The 16,826-nt window shown below is 34.1% G+C and overlaps 2 protein-coding genes across 3 annotated transcripts in view; one reads left to right on the forward strand and one right to left on the reverse strand.

The window, feature by feature from the left end:
* LOC132713517 (set1/Ash2 histone methyltransferase complex subunit ASH2-like) overlaps window positions 1–16,826 on the forward strand; it is a 72,386-nt gene that overhangs the window by 16,599 nt on the left and 38,961 nt on the right. The window lies entirely within an intron of this gene.
* On the reverse strand, window positions 8,322–13,859 carry LOC132713487 (uncharacterized). Its single transcript, XM_060696113.1, has 2 exons — window positions 12,656–13,859; window positions 8,322–11,048 (listed from the first exon to the last, which is right to left on the reverse strand). Exon 2 carries the CDS (start codon window positions 11,045–11,047, stop codon window positions 8,945–8,947), a length of 2,103 nt encoding a protein of 700 aa, XP_060552096.1. The 5' UTR covers window position 11,048; window positions 12,656–13,859; the 3' UTR covers window positions 8,322–8,944.

Consider the following 16,826-nt stretch of genomic DNA (forward strand, 5'->3'; position numbering starts at 1 on the left):
ATGTATATAGCCATTTTTTTGGCTACAAATATGCAATATGCTATTTTCAAAAGGTTAAGACTGAATAATTTCAGTGCCTTGAACATTGTATAAAAATGGTTTGTGTTAACATTGAAAAGTTTTAAGGGCTTTGAACATAGAATGAAAAAAATAATTTGTGCAAACAAATTTGGAACTAAATATTATAACATTTGAAATTTTGGCTGCATGCATCCGTGGCAATATGACACATTTCTAGTTTTTAACATTATGTCCGAATTTAAGTCATCTTGGAACATTAAATAAAAATTAATGGAAGTCTGTTTTTGTCTAAAAATGTTCAGAACAGACAATTTCCTATCTCCCTGAAAGCACAATCACAAACAACTATTGGAGTTCTGTATGCCTTTTATACTTACAAGAATTTTTGGGAGACATATTCCTTTTGCCTCTGCCATCTGTCCTTCCATCCATCCATTTGTCTGGTTGTCCGTCCGTCAGCATTAAGCTTGTCTGGCCTTCCTAGGTCAAACGAAAAGTAGGATTTCAACCAAACTTTACAGAAGTGATCATGTGCACCTGACCGGCACATTCCACAAAACTGACACCAGAGCTTTAGATAGAAAAATCATTTCCTGCTTTCACAGGTCAAACTGTTGTTTGGATTTCAACAAAACTTTACTGTACTTGATCAGTACCATCCCTAGTTGTGCACATCACCGGCACGTTCTGCTTTGCTACACAAAATGGTCGCCAGACCTTAAAAATAGAATAATTTTGTCCGGCTTTCACAGGTCAAACTACTGGTGGGATTTCAACCGAACTTTACAGGAGTGTTCAGTACCATCCCATGTTGTTCACTTCAACAGCACTTTTTGCTTCGCTCCACAAAATGACTGCCAGAGCTAAAAATAGAAAAATCATGTCCGGCTATCACAGGCCAAACTGCTGGTGGGTTTTCCATCAAAATTCACAGGAGTTCAGTATCATCCCTAGTTGTGCACATCACCGGCATGTTCTGCTTTGCTACACAAAATGGCCTCCAGAGCTAAAAATAGAAAAATCTTGTCCAGCCTTCACAGGTCAAACTACTGGTGTGATTTTACAGGAGTGATAAGTATCATCTCTTGTTCTGCACATTACCAGCATGTTCCGTTTTGCTGAACAAAAGGGCCACCGGAGCTAAATATAGAAAAATCTTGTCTAGCTTTCACAGGTCAAACTACTGGTTGGATTTCAACCAAACTTCACAGAAGTGATCAGTACTATCTTAAGTTGTGCATTTTGCCAGCACATTTTACTTCACTGCACAAAAAGGTCGCTAGAGCTATAAATAGAATAATCTTGTCCAGCTTTCACAGATAAAACTGCTGGTTTGATTTCTATGAAACATCATAGGAGTGAACAGTACCATCCCTAGATGTGCATATCACCGGCATGTTCTGCTTCACTGCACTGAATTGCCGCCCGAGCTATAAATAAAAAATCTTGTCCAGCTTTCACAGGTCAAGCTACTGGTGGGATTTCAATGAAACTTCACATGAGTGACCATACATAGTTTTCGGAAACATGTTTTTGTGACAAAAACTCTTATACTCATTCTAGTACTTTTAAAAAATTGGTTATGTAACTTATTGATATAACACTTTACCTTTATGAAAGAATGTGCCTCGGTATATGTCTCTGTGACAGGCAAATGCTATTTGGGGGGGGGGGGGTGCAGAATTAAGTGCCCTATGCACTTTTCTAGTATAAACTTCTTATAGGTTAACTTGAACAATAACTGTTTGACTAGAATGGTAGATTAAGACTTTGTATAGCCCACAGTTTAACAAGCTTTGTTCTGTAACCCTGAGAAATTCGGGGACATATTTCAATATAGCAGGGGAGAATGTCACTGTCCAGGACTGTTCTTTATATAGCGGAGAAGATGTGTAAGCGGCTGGATAGTTCACTCTGTGAAAGTGACTGCGTATAGCCAACAGTTTAACCCATTACCAGATATATACGCCTTTCTACGCCTTTTTCACCCCCCCCCCTTTTTGCTTCCTCAAATGGTGAAAAAATGCCTTATTTAGGCCCCTAAACACTTGTTTTTGTTTGAGAAATGTTGTTCAAAAAATTGACCACTTTTTCGGCGCGGCCCCCCATCCAAAAGATACATCAGGGGGTTGCCAGAAGGGGGATGTGCCCCCTTCTGTTTGGGGGGTTTGAAGGGGGGCGGAGAAAATTTTGGACTTGTGGGAGGCTAAAAATGGCCCCAGGTCAATCATAAGGTAACGTGTAACCAATGCTGAAAAGCCTTTGACTCTATCTCGATCCGTTGAGAAGTGGCAGCACTTTGAAATCAATTTTGATGGAAAAAATCAACGCAAAATAGTGATTTTTGGCAATTTTGAGATGTCCCCTAGTTGCCATGGTAACAGGAAATTTCAGACTGAGCATGTTGTTACAAAGGCAATGGTCCAGTCAACATTTGTGCCAAGTTTGATTAGTATTGAAGCAGTTTTAATAGTTTTATAGCAACTTGAACTTGTAACAGGAGACTTTTCAATGAAACCAGCCATTTTTCACAAAATGCTCATGGGGTAATGGGTTAACAAGCTTTGCTCTGTAATCCTGAGAAATTCGGTGACATATTTTAATATAGAGGGGGAGTATGTCACTGTTCAGAAGTGTTCTTTTTTAAGGACCTAAGATGTGTAAGCGGCTGGATAGTTCACTCTGTGAAAGTGACTGCGTATAGCCCACAGTTTAACAAGCTTTGCTCTGTAATCCTGAGAAATTCGGTGACATATTTTAATATAGAGGGGGAGTATGTCACTGTTCAGAAGTGTTCTTTATATAGGACCTAAGATGTGTAAGCGGCTGGATAGTTCACTCTGTGAAAGTGACTACGTATAGCCCACAGTTTAACAAGCTTTGCTCTGTAATCCTGAGAAATTCGGTGACATATTTTAATATAGAGGGGGAGTATGTCACTGTTCAGAAGTGTTCTTTATATAGGACCTAAGATGTGTAAGCGGCTGGATAGTTCACTCTGTGAAAGTGACTGCATATAGCCCACAGTTTAACAAGCTTTGCTCTGTAATCCTGAGAAATTCGGTGACATATTTTAATATAGAGGGGGAGTATGTCACATGTCACTGTTCAGAAGTGTTCTTTATATAGGACCTAAGATGTGTAAGCGGCTGAATAGCTCAGTGTGTATAGCAGCGGAACAGTATTCCATGGGCCCAAGGTTCGAGTCCCAGAGCTTTAAAATTTTGTACTTAAAATCTAAATTACTGAGAGCTCATATTTTGCTAACGAAACCTTGTATAGCAATGTTGTCTGAAACCATATGATTTTTATCATGTAGCATTGCCTAGTGCACCTCTTTAAAAGTTAGATAAATCATGTCCCTTTGATCCAAATTAATCTTTTTTTTTTTTTTTTTGCTTCAGGTCCACAAATGTGGAACCCCATTTATTAATAAATCAACTAAACATACAATCATATAATCATACATAGCCATGCAAATACACATCATACAATTAAATCTTTAAACATTTTATAAGATCAAAAAGGAGACCTAAGATTAAATAAAAGGAGACATAAGATTTTCGCATTACATTTATAGTATAAATTTTGAAATTGATGAGAGAAATATAAAAAGAATAAAAAGAACGTTAGAAGAAAACAATGGTTTACAATAAAATTATATAATAATTATGTACAGATGGTTTTTGAGATGATTTTACTTTCATTTTTATACAGTTTTTTTATATTATTTTATTTTTTATCCTGTCGTCCAAAAGTTTTCCAGCAAGATAACCTTAACAAAAAGTGTATGCGAAAAAACAAATTAGGTCTTCCCGTGGATACTTATTGAATAAAGAGTTGAAAAATATTATATAAAAGTATTATGTTAACATATATGGTAGGTATATTTATTTATAAACATCGCAGACAAGGATTATCTCCATTAAAATAAACCACATTTCATGTCTCCTAACGAGATAGTTGATCAAAATACTACTCTCATCACAGGATCTTTATATTTAATAATTGAAGAAGCTTAAATATGTGTATAAATACAAAAAAAAAACAAGATCTTGTAAAAGAAAGAAAGTGAAATAATTCCATATACATTAGCATTGCTATGCTTCTAAAAAGTCATGTCACATAAAGAAGGATAACTACCATAAATTTTCTAAAATACGTTAACTTATTTATTTCCCTTTATTATAATCTTCGAAAAAAGGTAGTTTTTCAGAGCTCCCATTTACATAAAACATAAGACTCAAATAATATTAAAATCAACCGGAACTGATAGTCTCTGCCCACTCTATCGTGGACCTGAACTCAACCAGAGCATGACATGGGGCCTAGAAGCTCCAAAATGGTCTTCCTGCGACAACGCGCGCCCCAGGCCATGCCAGTTGCTCTCCCGACCCTCGACCTCCAAAGGTTGTCGGGAGTCAGGAGTACCCCCGACTTCATGATGAGCCATATGTACAGGTGGCACAGGCCATAGTTCCAACAATCTTAATACAGTCGACTCTCGTTATCTCGAAGTCATTGGGACCGTCCAAAAAATATCGAGATAACGAAATGTCGAGATAAACAAATTAGGGTTAGAACAAGGCGAAACTGATTTTTACAAAAGACATGTGCATACCTTATGTCAAATAAACTATAATATCCCCATGTCTTGTTTTCATAGGCCTAGTCAATATTTAACAAAGTAACATAAGCGGATGTTTACCAGCGGAAATACGGGTGTCTGTGATAAAAACACATAGTGAGGTTTACTCAGTAATACACCAATATAGTGAATCGGATATCGAATATGGTTGATCCGGATATCCTCCCGGGTTATTTATCGGGTCTTTCTCGAGATTGTCCCATCGCTGATTGATTTGGTGGTGATGTTGTGAAACAATATTGCAACGATAGCGTTTCTATACTTTCACTTTTTCATTTACATTTAAAGTCATAATGAATTGATACAGTGTTCGAATATTTAAAAAGAATGTAAAATTCACTCATTGTGGACATAAGTCAATCAACACGCTAAATAGATTAACTTTTATAAAAACAGCTAAACTTGTTACAAACATAATCGTCATTATGACACGCGCTATTAATTGAGCAATTATCGTCTAGATTGTGTTTTTCACACGTCTGAAGGGAACAGACGAAGTCGAGATAAACAAAGGATAGTAGTGTGAAAATAACTGTTGGGGCTGAAATTTTACATCGAGATACTGAAAATATCGAAATAGAAATATCGAGATAAACAAATATTTCCAATATAGATAAAGAAGGAAGAAAATCGGGACTTTCAAAATTTCATCGAGATAACGAAATATCGAGAAAAGCGATGTCGAGATAACGATAGTTGACTGTATAGATATGATTCTATATCATATAAACATTATATCATCTCTTATCAACATTAGAAGTGTAAAATATGTAATGCAGTATGTACAATATACTAGTTGCCTGAAGCTTTTTTATGATGTGTCACCAAAAATATATTTATTACATTATTTTTAAAATACGGCCAATAAAACACTCTATATGTATATGGCACATCTCCGACTTTGGATGGTAATATAATTTATTATTATTTTTGTTAAGACTGATTTTTTAGCAGTTAATTTCCTTGTGTTTTAATATAAGGTAAAAGTATGTTCAGAAACTTATCAGTTAGGAACGTCGACAAGAGTTTGATAGGGAGACCACCTACTATTGAATTTATCCCAATTACAAGAAGAATATTGGATATACTTTTCTACATTATAATGGAAAACTAACGTTTTATGAAAAGTTTGTATGTTGAAATTTTGGTTATTATACCTACACGTGTAAATATATCTTTTTGGAATAAGAAAAATAAAATTTAATGTTTCGTCCATTTTCTTAGGATCAGTTATACCAAAAAGAATTTTTTCTTTTTGAGAGTTCATAATCTGCAATATTCGGGCATTTAGTTTTAATGGAAAATTTTAAATTCCGCCAAAAATGACTCGCATACCGACATTCATAAAACAAGTGTAAAAGTGTTTCGTTACTTTCCCTGCAAAAAGTACATGTATTGTTATCTTTTATTCCAATCTTAGTTAAAAAAGTATTTGTTGCTAAAATTCTATTTATTAATTTGTATTGAAAGTATCTTAAGTTTGTATCTGATGTTATTTTGTTAATAGTAGTATTCTAAGACTTTATTCCATTCGAAATTTTCTGGTAATGATAGTTCATGTTTCCATTTATCTTGAGATTTCGGAACTTTTCTATTTTTTACAAGTTTTTCATAAATAGAATGGCATCCCTTTACATTTTGCATGATAACTTGAATTTGCTTTGGGATAATTGGTTTATAAGTGTTAGAAGTTTCATTATTGATTTCAAGTTTAACTCTAAGATTTATTAGAGCTCTTAAAAGTCCTTCATATAGTAGGAAATTTATATTAACTTGTAAAATATTTTGTATAGCTTGTAAACTATAGAATTGACCGTTATTGTCAATTAAATCAGCGACAAAAGTTATACCATTTTGAAATAGGTTATTGTAAAAGATTGTTGTGCCTCCAACCTTCACTGTTGGATTGAACCAAATTGGTTGCCTGAGATATTCATTCCAATTTGTTATTTGTACTTTCGGATAAAACGTTAACCATGATGTAAAGACTTCGTTCCAGAAGGGGTTGTCGATTCTTGATAATTGATTTTTAGCTCGACTTTTCTATGAAAAGGGGAGCTATCCTACTCGCCCCGGCGTCGGCGTTGGCGTCACACCTTGGTTAAGTTTTTCGTACCACCCCACTTTATTTCAGAAGTATTACAAGTATGGCTTTGAAACTTACCATACTTGTTCACCATCATAACCTCCATCTACAGACAAGAGTACATAACTCTGTCAAGGTTTTTGACAGAATTATGGCCCTTTTTTGACTTAGAAAGTGTATTGAGCTTGGTTAAGTTTTTTGTACCACCTCACTTTATTTTCAAAACCATTGGAGGTATTGCTTTGAAACTGACCATACTTGTTTACCATCACGACCTTCATCAACAGACAAGAGGACATAACTCTGTCAAGGTTTTTGACAGAATTATGCCCCTTTTGACTTAGAAAATACATTGAATATGGGTAAAATCCACTTATTGCCTTAACCCTTTGAGATATTGCTTTGAAACTTTTAATGCTATTTCACATCATTACCCCCATCTGTACGCAAGAGAAGGTAACTCTGTCAAGGATTTGTTTTAAAAATTAAGGCCTTTTATCGACTTAGAATCTTGGTTAAGTTTTTAGTACCAGTCCACTTTTTGACTGAACTGTTTGAGATATTAATTTGAAAGTTGGAATACTTGTTTACAATCATGATTCCCAAACATGTCCAGGAGAAGGTAATTCTGTCAAAGATTTTATTTGAATTATGGCCCTTAACTGTCAATGTTTTGTATTATAGGCAAGCACTAAAAAACTTAAAAAATCTAAAAAAATTCATTCCTATCCACTTGTTCACTTTACCATAAATTATGTCATATAAACATTGCTGTAATATTCAAGGGTATCAAACAACTAGTTCACTTTAAAAATACAGAGATTCTTGTATTGCCTTTTACTGCAAAAACTTTTTTTATTGGCAAGCAATAAAAAAGTCGAGCGCGCTGTCTTACGGACAGCTCTTGTTAATAAAATCTGGTCCGAATTTGGAAAAATTACATATATCAGGATAAGAATTTTCAAAGATGTTTTTCCATTTTTTGTTTTCATGTAAAATGCGTCTAATCCAACCTAGTTTTAAAGAATGTATAAAAGATTTTAGTTCTACCAAATTAATCTTAGTTTTATGACCTACTTTTGCATTTAAGAATTGTGATCTTTTCTAGAGATGGATACCAGTGGGCTATAAAGAACCATTATTTGAGCCGTGTCACGACAAAACCAACATAGTGGGTTTGCGACCAGCATGGATCCAGACCAGCCTGCGCATCCGCACAGTCTGATCAGGATCCATGCTGTTCGCAAGCAGTTTCTTTACTTGTTATAGGGTCTGTAAGCGAACAACATGGATCTGGTCTGGATCCATGCTGGTCACAAACCCATTATGTTGGTTTTGTCGTGACGTTTTTTTTTTGTACACTCTGCAGTTGACATTAACATTATTCTAATTGACCCGAGACAATGGTGGCTGCTGACAGGGTCATGTTATTATACAGGGTACATTACATTTAATAAAAACAAGACTATATTATACAGGGTAAATATAATAAAGAAGGACAACACTATATATACAAGGCACATATATTATTAAGTAAGAACAAGACTATATATACAAGGTACATATATGAAGTAAGAACAAGACTATATATACAAGGTACATATATTAATCCAAAACTTTTAATAAATAATCATTGCCAACACTAGAAGTTATATTTATATAGGTGACAGCTAAAACAGTTTTGACTTCTGTGTAAATAAAGATTGAGGAAAAATATTCATCATCATAAACAGAAATTTAAAATTGATTTCCATGAGTAATATTGTCCTCTTCACAAGAGGCTCTAATCTCTCAATTATCTCTCAATTATCTCTCAATTATCTCTTTATCTCTCAATTATCTCAATTATCTTTCAATTATCTCTCAATTATCTCTCAATTATCTCTCAATTATCTCACAATTATCTCTCAATTATCTCTCAATTATCTTTCAATTATCTCTCAATTATCTCACAATTATCTTTCAATTATCTCTCAATTATCTCTCAATTATCTCTCAAATGTAAAAATAGAAAGTTATTGAAGTCTGATTCATTCTTTTAATTTAACATGATTAATGTTATTTCAAAATAAAATGTGATAAAAAGAATGATGACAAGTCTATTATTTAACATTTGAATAAGTCTGATAGAGACAATCAGTATATGATCATTGATAGTGATACTTCATACTGTCTGTTTTGACCCCATTTCATTGCCTATTCAATATGCTGGAAAAGAGTTTACATATATGTATGTTTGCTACATTGTTTCTTGCCCTTTGTTGAAGAGAAAGCAGGTAGCAGTTTAATGCTTGTTGTGGTCTGTGTTCTTGTTCCATACATTGCCCTAAGATGTTTAGAGCTGTTTCTCTATGTCGAAGGTTTTCATCATTTACTATGGTTCTTATAAGTTTACTAAGTGCTTGTTGTTGATCTTGATATCTTTGTAGACGACTGTAGATCTTGTATTGTAGGTAATATAGAAAAGGTAGAGAATCAACTACAGCCCAGTCCATCCAATAGTCAAACTGATGTCTGTGTATCATGTCATCTTGTGTAGATCTGAACATTTCATATTGTAGTTCATGAGGAATACAGTTGATCTCTTTCTGTATGAATTTGACACAAAATGCTGTAATATGTTTGATACAGTCCTCACTTTGTTCACCACATACCCTCTTGAATTCTGCTGTTTGTGCTGGTGGAGGCGTACACCAGCAGCTACAGATAGATACAACAGGATAAGAGTAATACTGTTGTTCAGTGTGTCTTAGTATTTGTTCAGCTTTCTCCATATCTCCTGTACTGTAGAACACTGCGGCCAATTTAAGTCTGCTAGATGAGATATCTGAGTTTAAACCAGCTGATAGCCAAACCAATGATTCAGGTGACACTTGATTATTTTCTACAATGCTTGATGATGCTAGGATAGATCCGTATGTGGTGAAAAGAAAAGGTGCTACAAGCTTTACTGCAGTCTGTTCTAATCTATTACCATTATGAGCGAAGGTAATTAATTTACCTACACATTGATTTATTGTTCTTATGTTTTTATTGTGTAAATATCCTAAATATTTCTTATGCCGTCTACTTATCTCTAGTGCACTATTCATATATTGCATGGTCAAAACAAGTTCATAAATTTGAAGAGAAGACAGAAAATAGTAAACTCCATTTGGTGCCATGTTCAGTTTAACTTGAAGTCTATGACCAAGATCATCAATATCAATACTTAGTAACTGGTGTCTATCATTCTGTATAAGTTCACAAATATTTTTTGAAAGTTCATGCTTTGTGTCAGCTGTAAATTGCCCTGCCATCAAATTATTTTCTGATATAATGAAATGTGAGCAACAATCACTCTGTACAAAACTGTGTAATTGCAATAAGCAGTATGTTAAACATGAAAATAAATTGTTTTCTTTCCATATCCGTGACTCTGTGTTTTCTATACAATGTAATAGAACTGTTTTACACATAAAACTTGAAATATTGATTTCCCCTTGAGGATTAAGGAATGATTTAAGGATCATTTTCAACAACACATAGCACCTTATTTGTGTTATATTTAGATTAAACATCAGGCATCTTTCTGCCACTGATGTAGATATTCTCCATTCCAGTTCTGGATATTCACTGACCCTACTTCCAGTTGCAACAACAAAACACCCAGTACTGGCTGCATGTCTCTTCATCTCTTGTGTTGGCCATCTGCCAATACCCTGTCTATCTAACCAACCTGATGCTGATTGAGGCCATGATTTACATGGAAGAGCTAACACGTTGTCTACATCACTTACTCCAGGTTGTCCTTGTGTAGCAATAGATGGTCCATGCTGCTGACCAGCAGCCACAGGCAAATCATTTATGATTGTGTTTTTAAGCAATATTCTTCCCCTTCTATCCGTGATATAGTTTCCATCAGGAATGACAGTAAGAGGAAGAGGTTCATCAGCTCTGAGCAGTTGTAAGAAACAATAACCAGGTGTAGTGTTCTCATCCTGTATCATGAGGTAGTTTTCCTTGCCATGTTCCCACTCTGACCAGTCTTGTATTATATTGTAATCATGAATACAATATAGTAAATCCATATCTGAATTAAGTCCTATAGTAGTTGTACCTTCACTCTGACTCCCTGAATTATATACAGTTCCATTTTTATCAGTTAACCTGTACTCAATATTACACATAGTCTCCCCCAGCATGTTCTCTCTTCTCCTTCTCATCACTAATCTTTCATTGACACCAATGTCATCTAAAACCTCTGATAACATCAGTGATAGGTGTTCTCTGTAGTCAGGTTCTTGAAACATTCTGTAATATATTAGTAAAAGAAAAATTGTTAAAGTCAGCCACCAATTTAATTTTGTCACATACATTTGTCCTTATGCCCTAGAACAGATCAGAACAGGAGAGTCAATATGGACATTATGAAACATAAGATAAATAAGTTGGGATAGTTATCAATTGACAAAGAATATTGCATTTTTTTCTATTTGGTTGTGGTATTTTTCTTCTATTATTGTGTCGCCTCTACGGAGTAATGGCGACATATAGGGATCACTTCTCCGTCGTCTGTCTGTCCGTCTGTCCGTCTGTCTGTCCGTCCGTCTGTCCGTCCGTCCGTCACAAAACTTGTCCGGACTACTCCTCATAAACTACTGGTGCAATTTCATCCAAACTTTACAGGAATGATCAGTACCAAGTCTAGTTGTGCATATTGTCAGGATTTTCCGGTTCAATGATTTTTGTCAGAGTAATGGCCCTTTAATAATTTTTAATTTTAAAGTTTGTCCGGACTACTTCTCTTATACCACTAATGCAATTTCAATGAAACTTTACAGGATTGATCTGTAGCTCAAGTCCTTGCGCATATTGCACAGGTTTTCCGGTTGAATGATTTTTGGCTGAGTTATGGCCCTTTGATAAAAAGGTTTCTTTTTCTGAGTGTTGCCAGATACACAAAAGCTTGTCCGGACTACTCCTCATAAACTACTGGTGTAATTTCATCCAAACTTTACAGGAATGATCAGTACCAAGTCTAGTTGTGCATATTGTCAGCATTTTCCGGTTCAATGATTTTTGTTTGAGTAATGGCCCTTTTATAATTTTTATTTTTAAAGTTTGTCCACACTACTTCTCTTATACCACTTATGCAATTTCAATGAAACTTTACAGGATTGATCTGTAGCTCAAGTCCTTGCGCATATTGCACGGGTTTTCCGGTTGAATGATTTTTGGCTGAGTTATGGCCCTTTGATAAAAAGGTGTTTTTTTCTGTGTGTTTGCCAGATACGCAAAAGCTTGTCCGGACTACTCCTCATAAACTACTGGTGCAATTTTATCCAAACTTTACAGGGATGATCAGTACAAAGTTGTTAGTCTAGTTGTGCACTGTCCGTCTGTCTGTCCGTCTGTCACAAAATTTGTCCCAACATGAAATTGGCCATCCATAGGCACCCCATGTTTACTTATCGCCCCTTGTTTTAAAATAGAATATTTTTTTTAAAAAAAGGGGCCCCTTAAATTTAAAAACATGACCTAATAAATTTCCCTTTAAAAATTTTCTTACATGAAAATTCATTCAACATAATTTTGAAATTGTGTATATAAGATAAAGTTTTAAACTTACTTTGAATATTGAATTTAATAGAATTTCATAGAAATAATCAAGAAAAACATTTGACCAGATATGTGGAATTTTACATATAACACCACAATAAATTACATGATAATATAAAATTTAATTTTGTATATTTCCTAATTTATAATTAAATGAAACAAATATGTAATTTTTAGATTGAAAAAAGGGGACACAAAAATTTAAAACACTGTCTGAAATATCACCTGAACTACTTTCCTACATAATTCATTCTATATAAATGTGAAATTGTGTATATAATTTAAAGTTTTACACTTACTTTGAATGTTGTAGTTAAAAGTGTTTCATAGAAATAATCAAGAAAAACTGTTTCTTTCATTTGGATCAGATAGGTGGAAATTTTGCTATTTTTATTTCCTCTATTGGTTTCGAATGAAATGAAAGGAAAAAATAACTTGCTTCCTTTTACTTAGAGATGTTATAAGAGTCAATTGAAAAATGCCCGTTTTAGATTTTTAGCTCATCCCTGTCACAAATTGACAAGGTAAACTTTTGTGATCACAATTTGTCCTTCGGTCAGTCCGTTGTCCCTCCGTTGTCTGTCCATCCGTAAACTTTTACTTTAAACGACATCTTCTCAAAAACAGGTAAGTTAATTTCATCCAAACTTCACAGGAATGTTCCTTTTGTGGTCACCTTTAAATATTGTTCAAAATAATTAATTCCATGCAGAACTCTAGTTGTCATGGCAACCGAATGAAAAAACTTAAAAATCTTCTATTAAAAACCCAAAGAGCTAGAGCTTAGATACTTGGCACAAAGCATCTTCTAGGGAATGTCTACGAAGTTTATTGAAAGAAAAGCCCTGGGGTCACAATTGGCCCCACCCCATGGGTCTTGATTTTCCTTATATGTATACAGGAAAAACTTAAACATTCTTCTTTTAAAAAACATAAAGAGCTACAGGTTAGATATTAAGCATGAAACATCTTCTGATGGGTGTCTACCAATACAAGTTTGTTCAAATGAAAGCCCTGGGGTAAAAATTTGGCCCGACCCAGGGGGCCATTAATTTTCCTTATATGTACACATTTTGGAACTGTTGTTTTCCCTTAGCATTATAGCAACCAGTCATGTTTTACACATGCACTTCTTCTTCTTCTTGTCGTTCACCCTTCTACAACGTCACCCCAGCCACAGCGATGAAATGTGCAGTCTTCCGGAGGGCCTCAAGGTTCACCTCCAGTGGTACACATGCACTATTTCAGATACAAATATGAACTTTGTTATATCAGTTTAAGATTTAGATTTTATATTATGCTTTTGTTTATAGTTAACAATATTAATTGTTCCTTGTCATGGAGAGTTTCTGTATGTAGGTGAGCGATTTCAGTACCATCATGGTCCTCTTGTTTATATTATGTCAATTCTGAAAATACATGATAATATAAGGCTTAATTATGTATATAATTCTTTCTATTTAAATAATAAAGTAAGCATTTAAACATATATTAAAAAAACAAAAAAAACATAACTATATTAAGTAGGAAACAACACTAACTGTGAGTTATAGATTCTCTATTCAAACATTCTGCAGATTCACAAATTTGACAGAAACAGTCATCATCAGTTATTGCATAATTTGTATTGTTGACATCGATGACATCATGTCCTGTATTTTTTGTAAAAAAACTAAATGCAAGAAATTCAAGAAAAAAAGAAAATTAATATTTGATTCATAAAATAAACAGCAAACTATTTGGAAAAGAGCAGAATATTTCCCCCTCGAAATGTAAGCAATTGATAAATTTTGAGCAAGATCAGATAGTTGTTTTGTTTCCATAATCTTACCATCAATTCATGAAGAAGTTGTAACAATATAATGTCTCTATTATTAAACGCACATGAATAATGTAAGTGATTTGAATTAAAATTTTACTGGAATATATTATAAAACATTTTTTTAAGTAGAGTCCTAATAAATGGTTTTGAGCATGCACAATTCACTCAGAAGTATATGAACATATCTTTTTCATACTGGTATGTTATAAAATATTCTTTTTGAAAATTAAAAAAATTATGTTAAAAACTGCAGACAACAGAAATATATCTATATAACACTTTAACATCTTTGAAAACTTTGTAACAGAAATATATTCCGAATTATATCTCTTAAATCAAGCAATGCCTTCAGATTCATGCTAATTTTCATGAAAATTTTGAAAATGTATTTGAATGTGTAATATTGTTAAGTAACCAAAAGGAAGCAATTTACACATTATCAATGGCACTTACAAACCATGTACATTGTAAATTACCAAAAAGTGGTCAAAATATGCATAAATAGCCTTTACTGCTTTTAGTAACGCAGTAGAAAAATAATTGTACTATAATACTGAAAAATCAGTCTTAAATCGCACATAATATGTAAAATATTACTTGAATCTTGTAACTTTTTACTTTTACTTACATCTTAGTACATTTTTGTCAAGTTTGATTTTATTGAAATATTTTGACTCATCTGGAGGCATGTAGCTTTAAAGATAAGAGGAACAAAATGTAACTTGACATCTTAATGAAATTTTGTGTTAAACATTTCCTTGTCATTTGTTATATCATATGGAATATAAATAATATAAAACTTGTTTCAGATAAATTAAATAAATGTGTCTCTCTCATTATTGTTTATGTCTCAAAGAAGTTTGCATTCCAGCGTATATTAATGTCCCTGTTATTGATACATTGATACTGAATTTTTTTATAAACACTCAACTGACAGTTATATTTTTAAAGCATGGCAAATTCAGTATGGTAGGGGTACTGTTAAGAAGTTTCGCATTGTGAAGATACAGTTTAAGTTTTGGCAGTCAGTGTTTTCTGTAGAGTGATATGATACAGATTATATCTCATTTTTAGCTCACCTGTCACAAAGTGACAAAGTGACAGGGTGAGCTTTTGTGATCGCTTTTCGGCCGAACACTGGTTGCCATTGCAACCGAAAGAAAAAACTTTAAAAATCTTCTTTAAAAAAAAACAAAAGAGCTAGAGCTAAGATATTTAGCTTGAAACATCTTTTAATGAGTGTCTACCAAGTTTGTTCAAATAAGTTTTCGCTATACACATATAAGGAAAATCAATGACCCCCGGGGCGGGACCAATTTTGACCCCAGGGCTTTTATTTGAACAAACTTGGTAGACACCTATTAGAACATGTTTGATGCTAAATATCTTAGCCATAGCTCTTAGGGTTCTTTAAAAGAAGATTTTTTAAGTTTTTTCTATATGCATATAGGGAAAATCAATGACCCCCCGGGGCGGGGCCAAATTTGACCCCAGGGCTTTTATTTGAACAAACTTAGTAGACACCCATTAGAACATGTTTCATGCTAAATTTCTTAGCTCTAGCTCTTTGGGTTCTTTAAAAGAAGATTTTTTAAGTTTTTACTATATGCATATAGGGAAAATCAATGACCCCCAGGGCGGGGCCAATTTTGACCCCAGGGCTTTTATTTGAACAAACTTGGTAGACAGTCACTAGAAGATGTTTCATGCCAAATATCTAAGCTCTAGCTCTAATGGTTTTTTAAAAGAAGATATTTAAAGTTTTTCCTTTCGGTTGCCATGGCAACCAGAGTTCTGCATGGAATTAAATTCTTTGAACAATTTATAAAGGTGACCACCAAAGGAACATTCCTGTGAAGTTTGGATGAAATTGGCTCAGTGGTTTATGAGGAGATGTCATTTAAAGTAAAAGTTTACGTACGGACGACGGACGGACGGACGCCGGACGAAAAGCGATCACAAAAGCTCACCCTGTCACTTTGTGAGCTAAAAAATAATTTGATCTCAATGTTACTTTGCATGCCAAATTTGTTAACTCATACGTTGTATTTTGCTTTGATTTGCACTAAGTACATAATTACAGTTGTATAATATCTCAAAAGTAGTTTGATATTGCCAGGTTTGACTGTCGTGTATTTGAATGTTTATTTTTATGCCCCCACAGAGTGGGAGCATATAGCGTTGCACTTGTCCGTCCGTCTGTCCGTACGTCCCGAAATCTTGTGAACGCATCTTCTCTTAAACCGGATGGCAGATTTCGCTTAAACTTTCAGAGATGAACAACCTTAATATGTAGATGGTAGTAAAGGAAGGAATTTTCACTGCAACCAAATTTAACAGAATTATGGCCCTTTGTTGATTTTTTCACTATATACCATATAGAAATTTTGTGAACACAACTTCTCTAAAACCGGATGGCAGATTTTGCTTAAACTTTCAGATATGAACAACCTTAATGTGTAGATGGTAGTAAAGGAAGGATTTTTTGCTGTGACCAAATTTAACAGAATTATGGCCCTTTGTTGACTTTTTCACTATATACCATATAGAAATTTTGTGAACGCAACTCCTCTTAAACCAGATGGTAGATTTTGCTTAAACTTCCAGGGATGAACAACCTTAATGTGTAGATGGTAGTAAAGGAAGGA

This window comes from Ruditapes philippinarum, unplaced genomic scaffold (genome assembly GCF_026571515.1).
Source record: "Ruditapes philippinarum isolate M1 unplaced genomic scaffold, ASM2657151v2 ctg7864_1_1_1_1, whole genome shotgun sequence".
Lineage (NCBI taxonomy): Eukaryota > Metazoa > Mollusca > Bivalvia > Venerida > Veneridae > Ruditapes > Ruditapes philippinarum.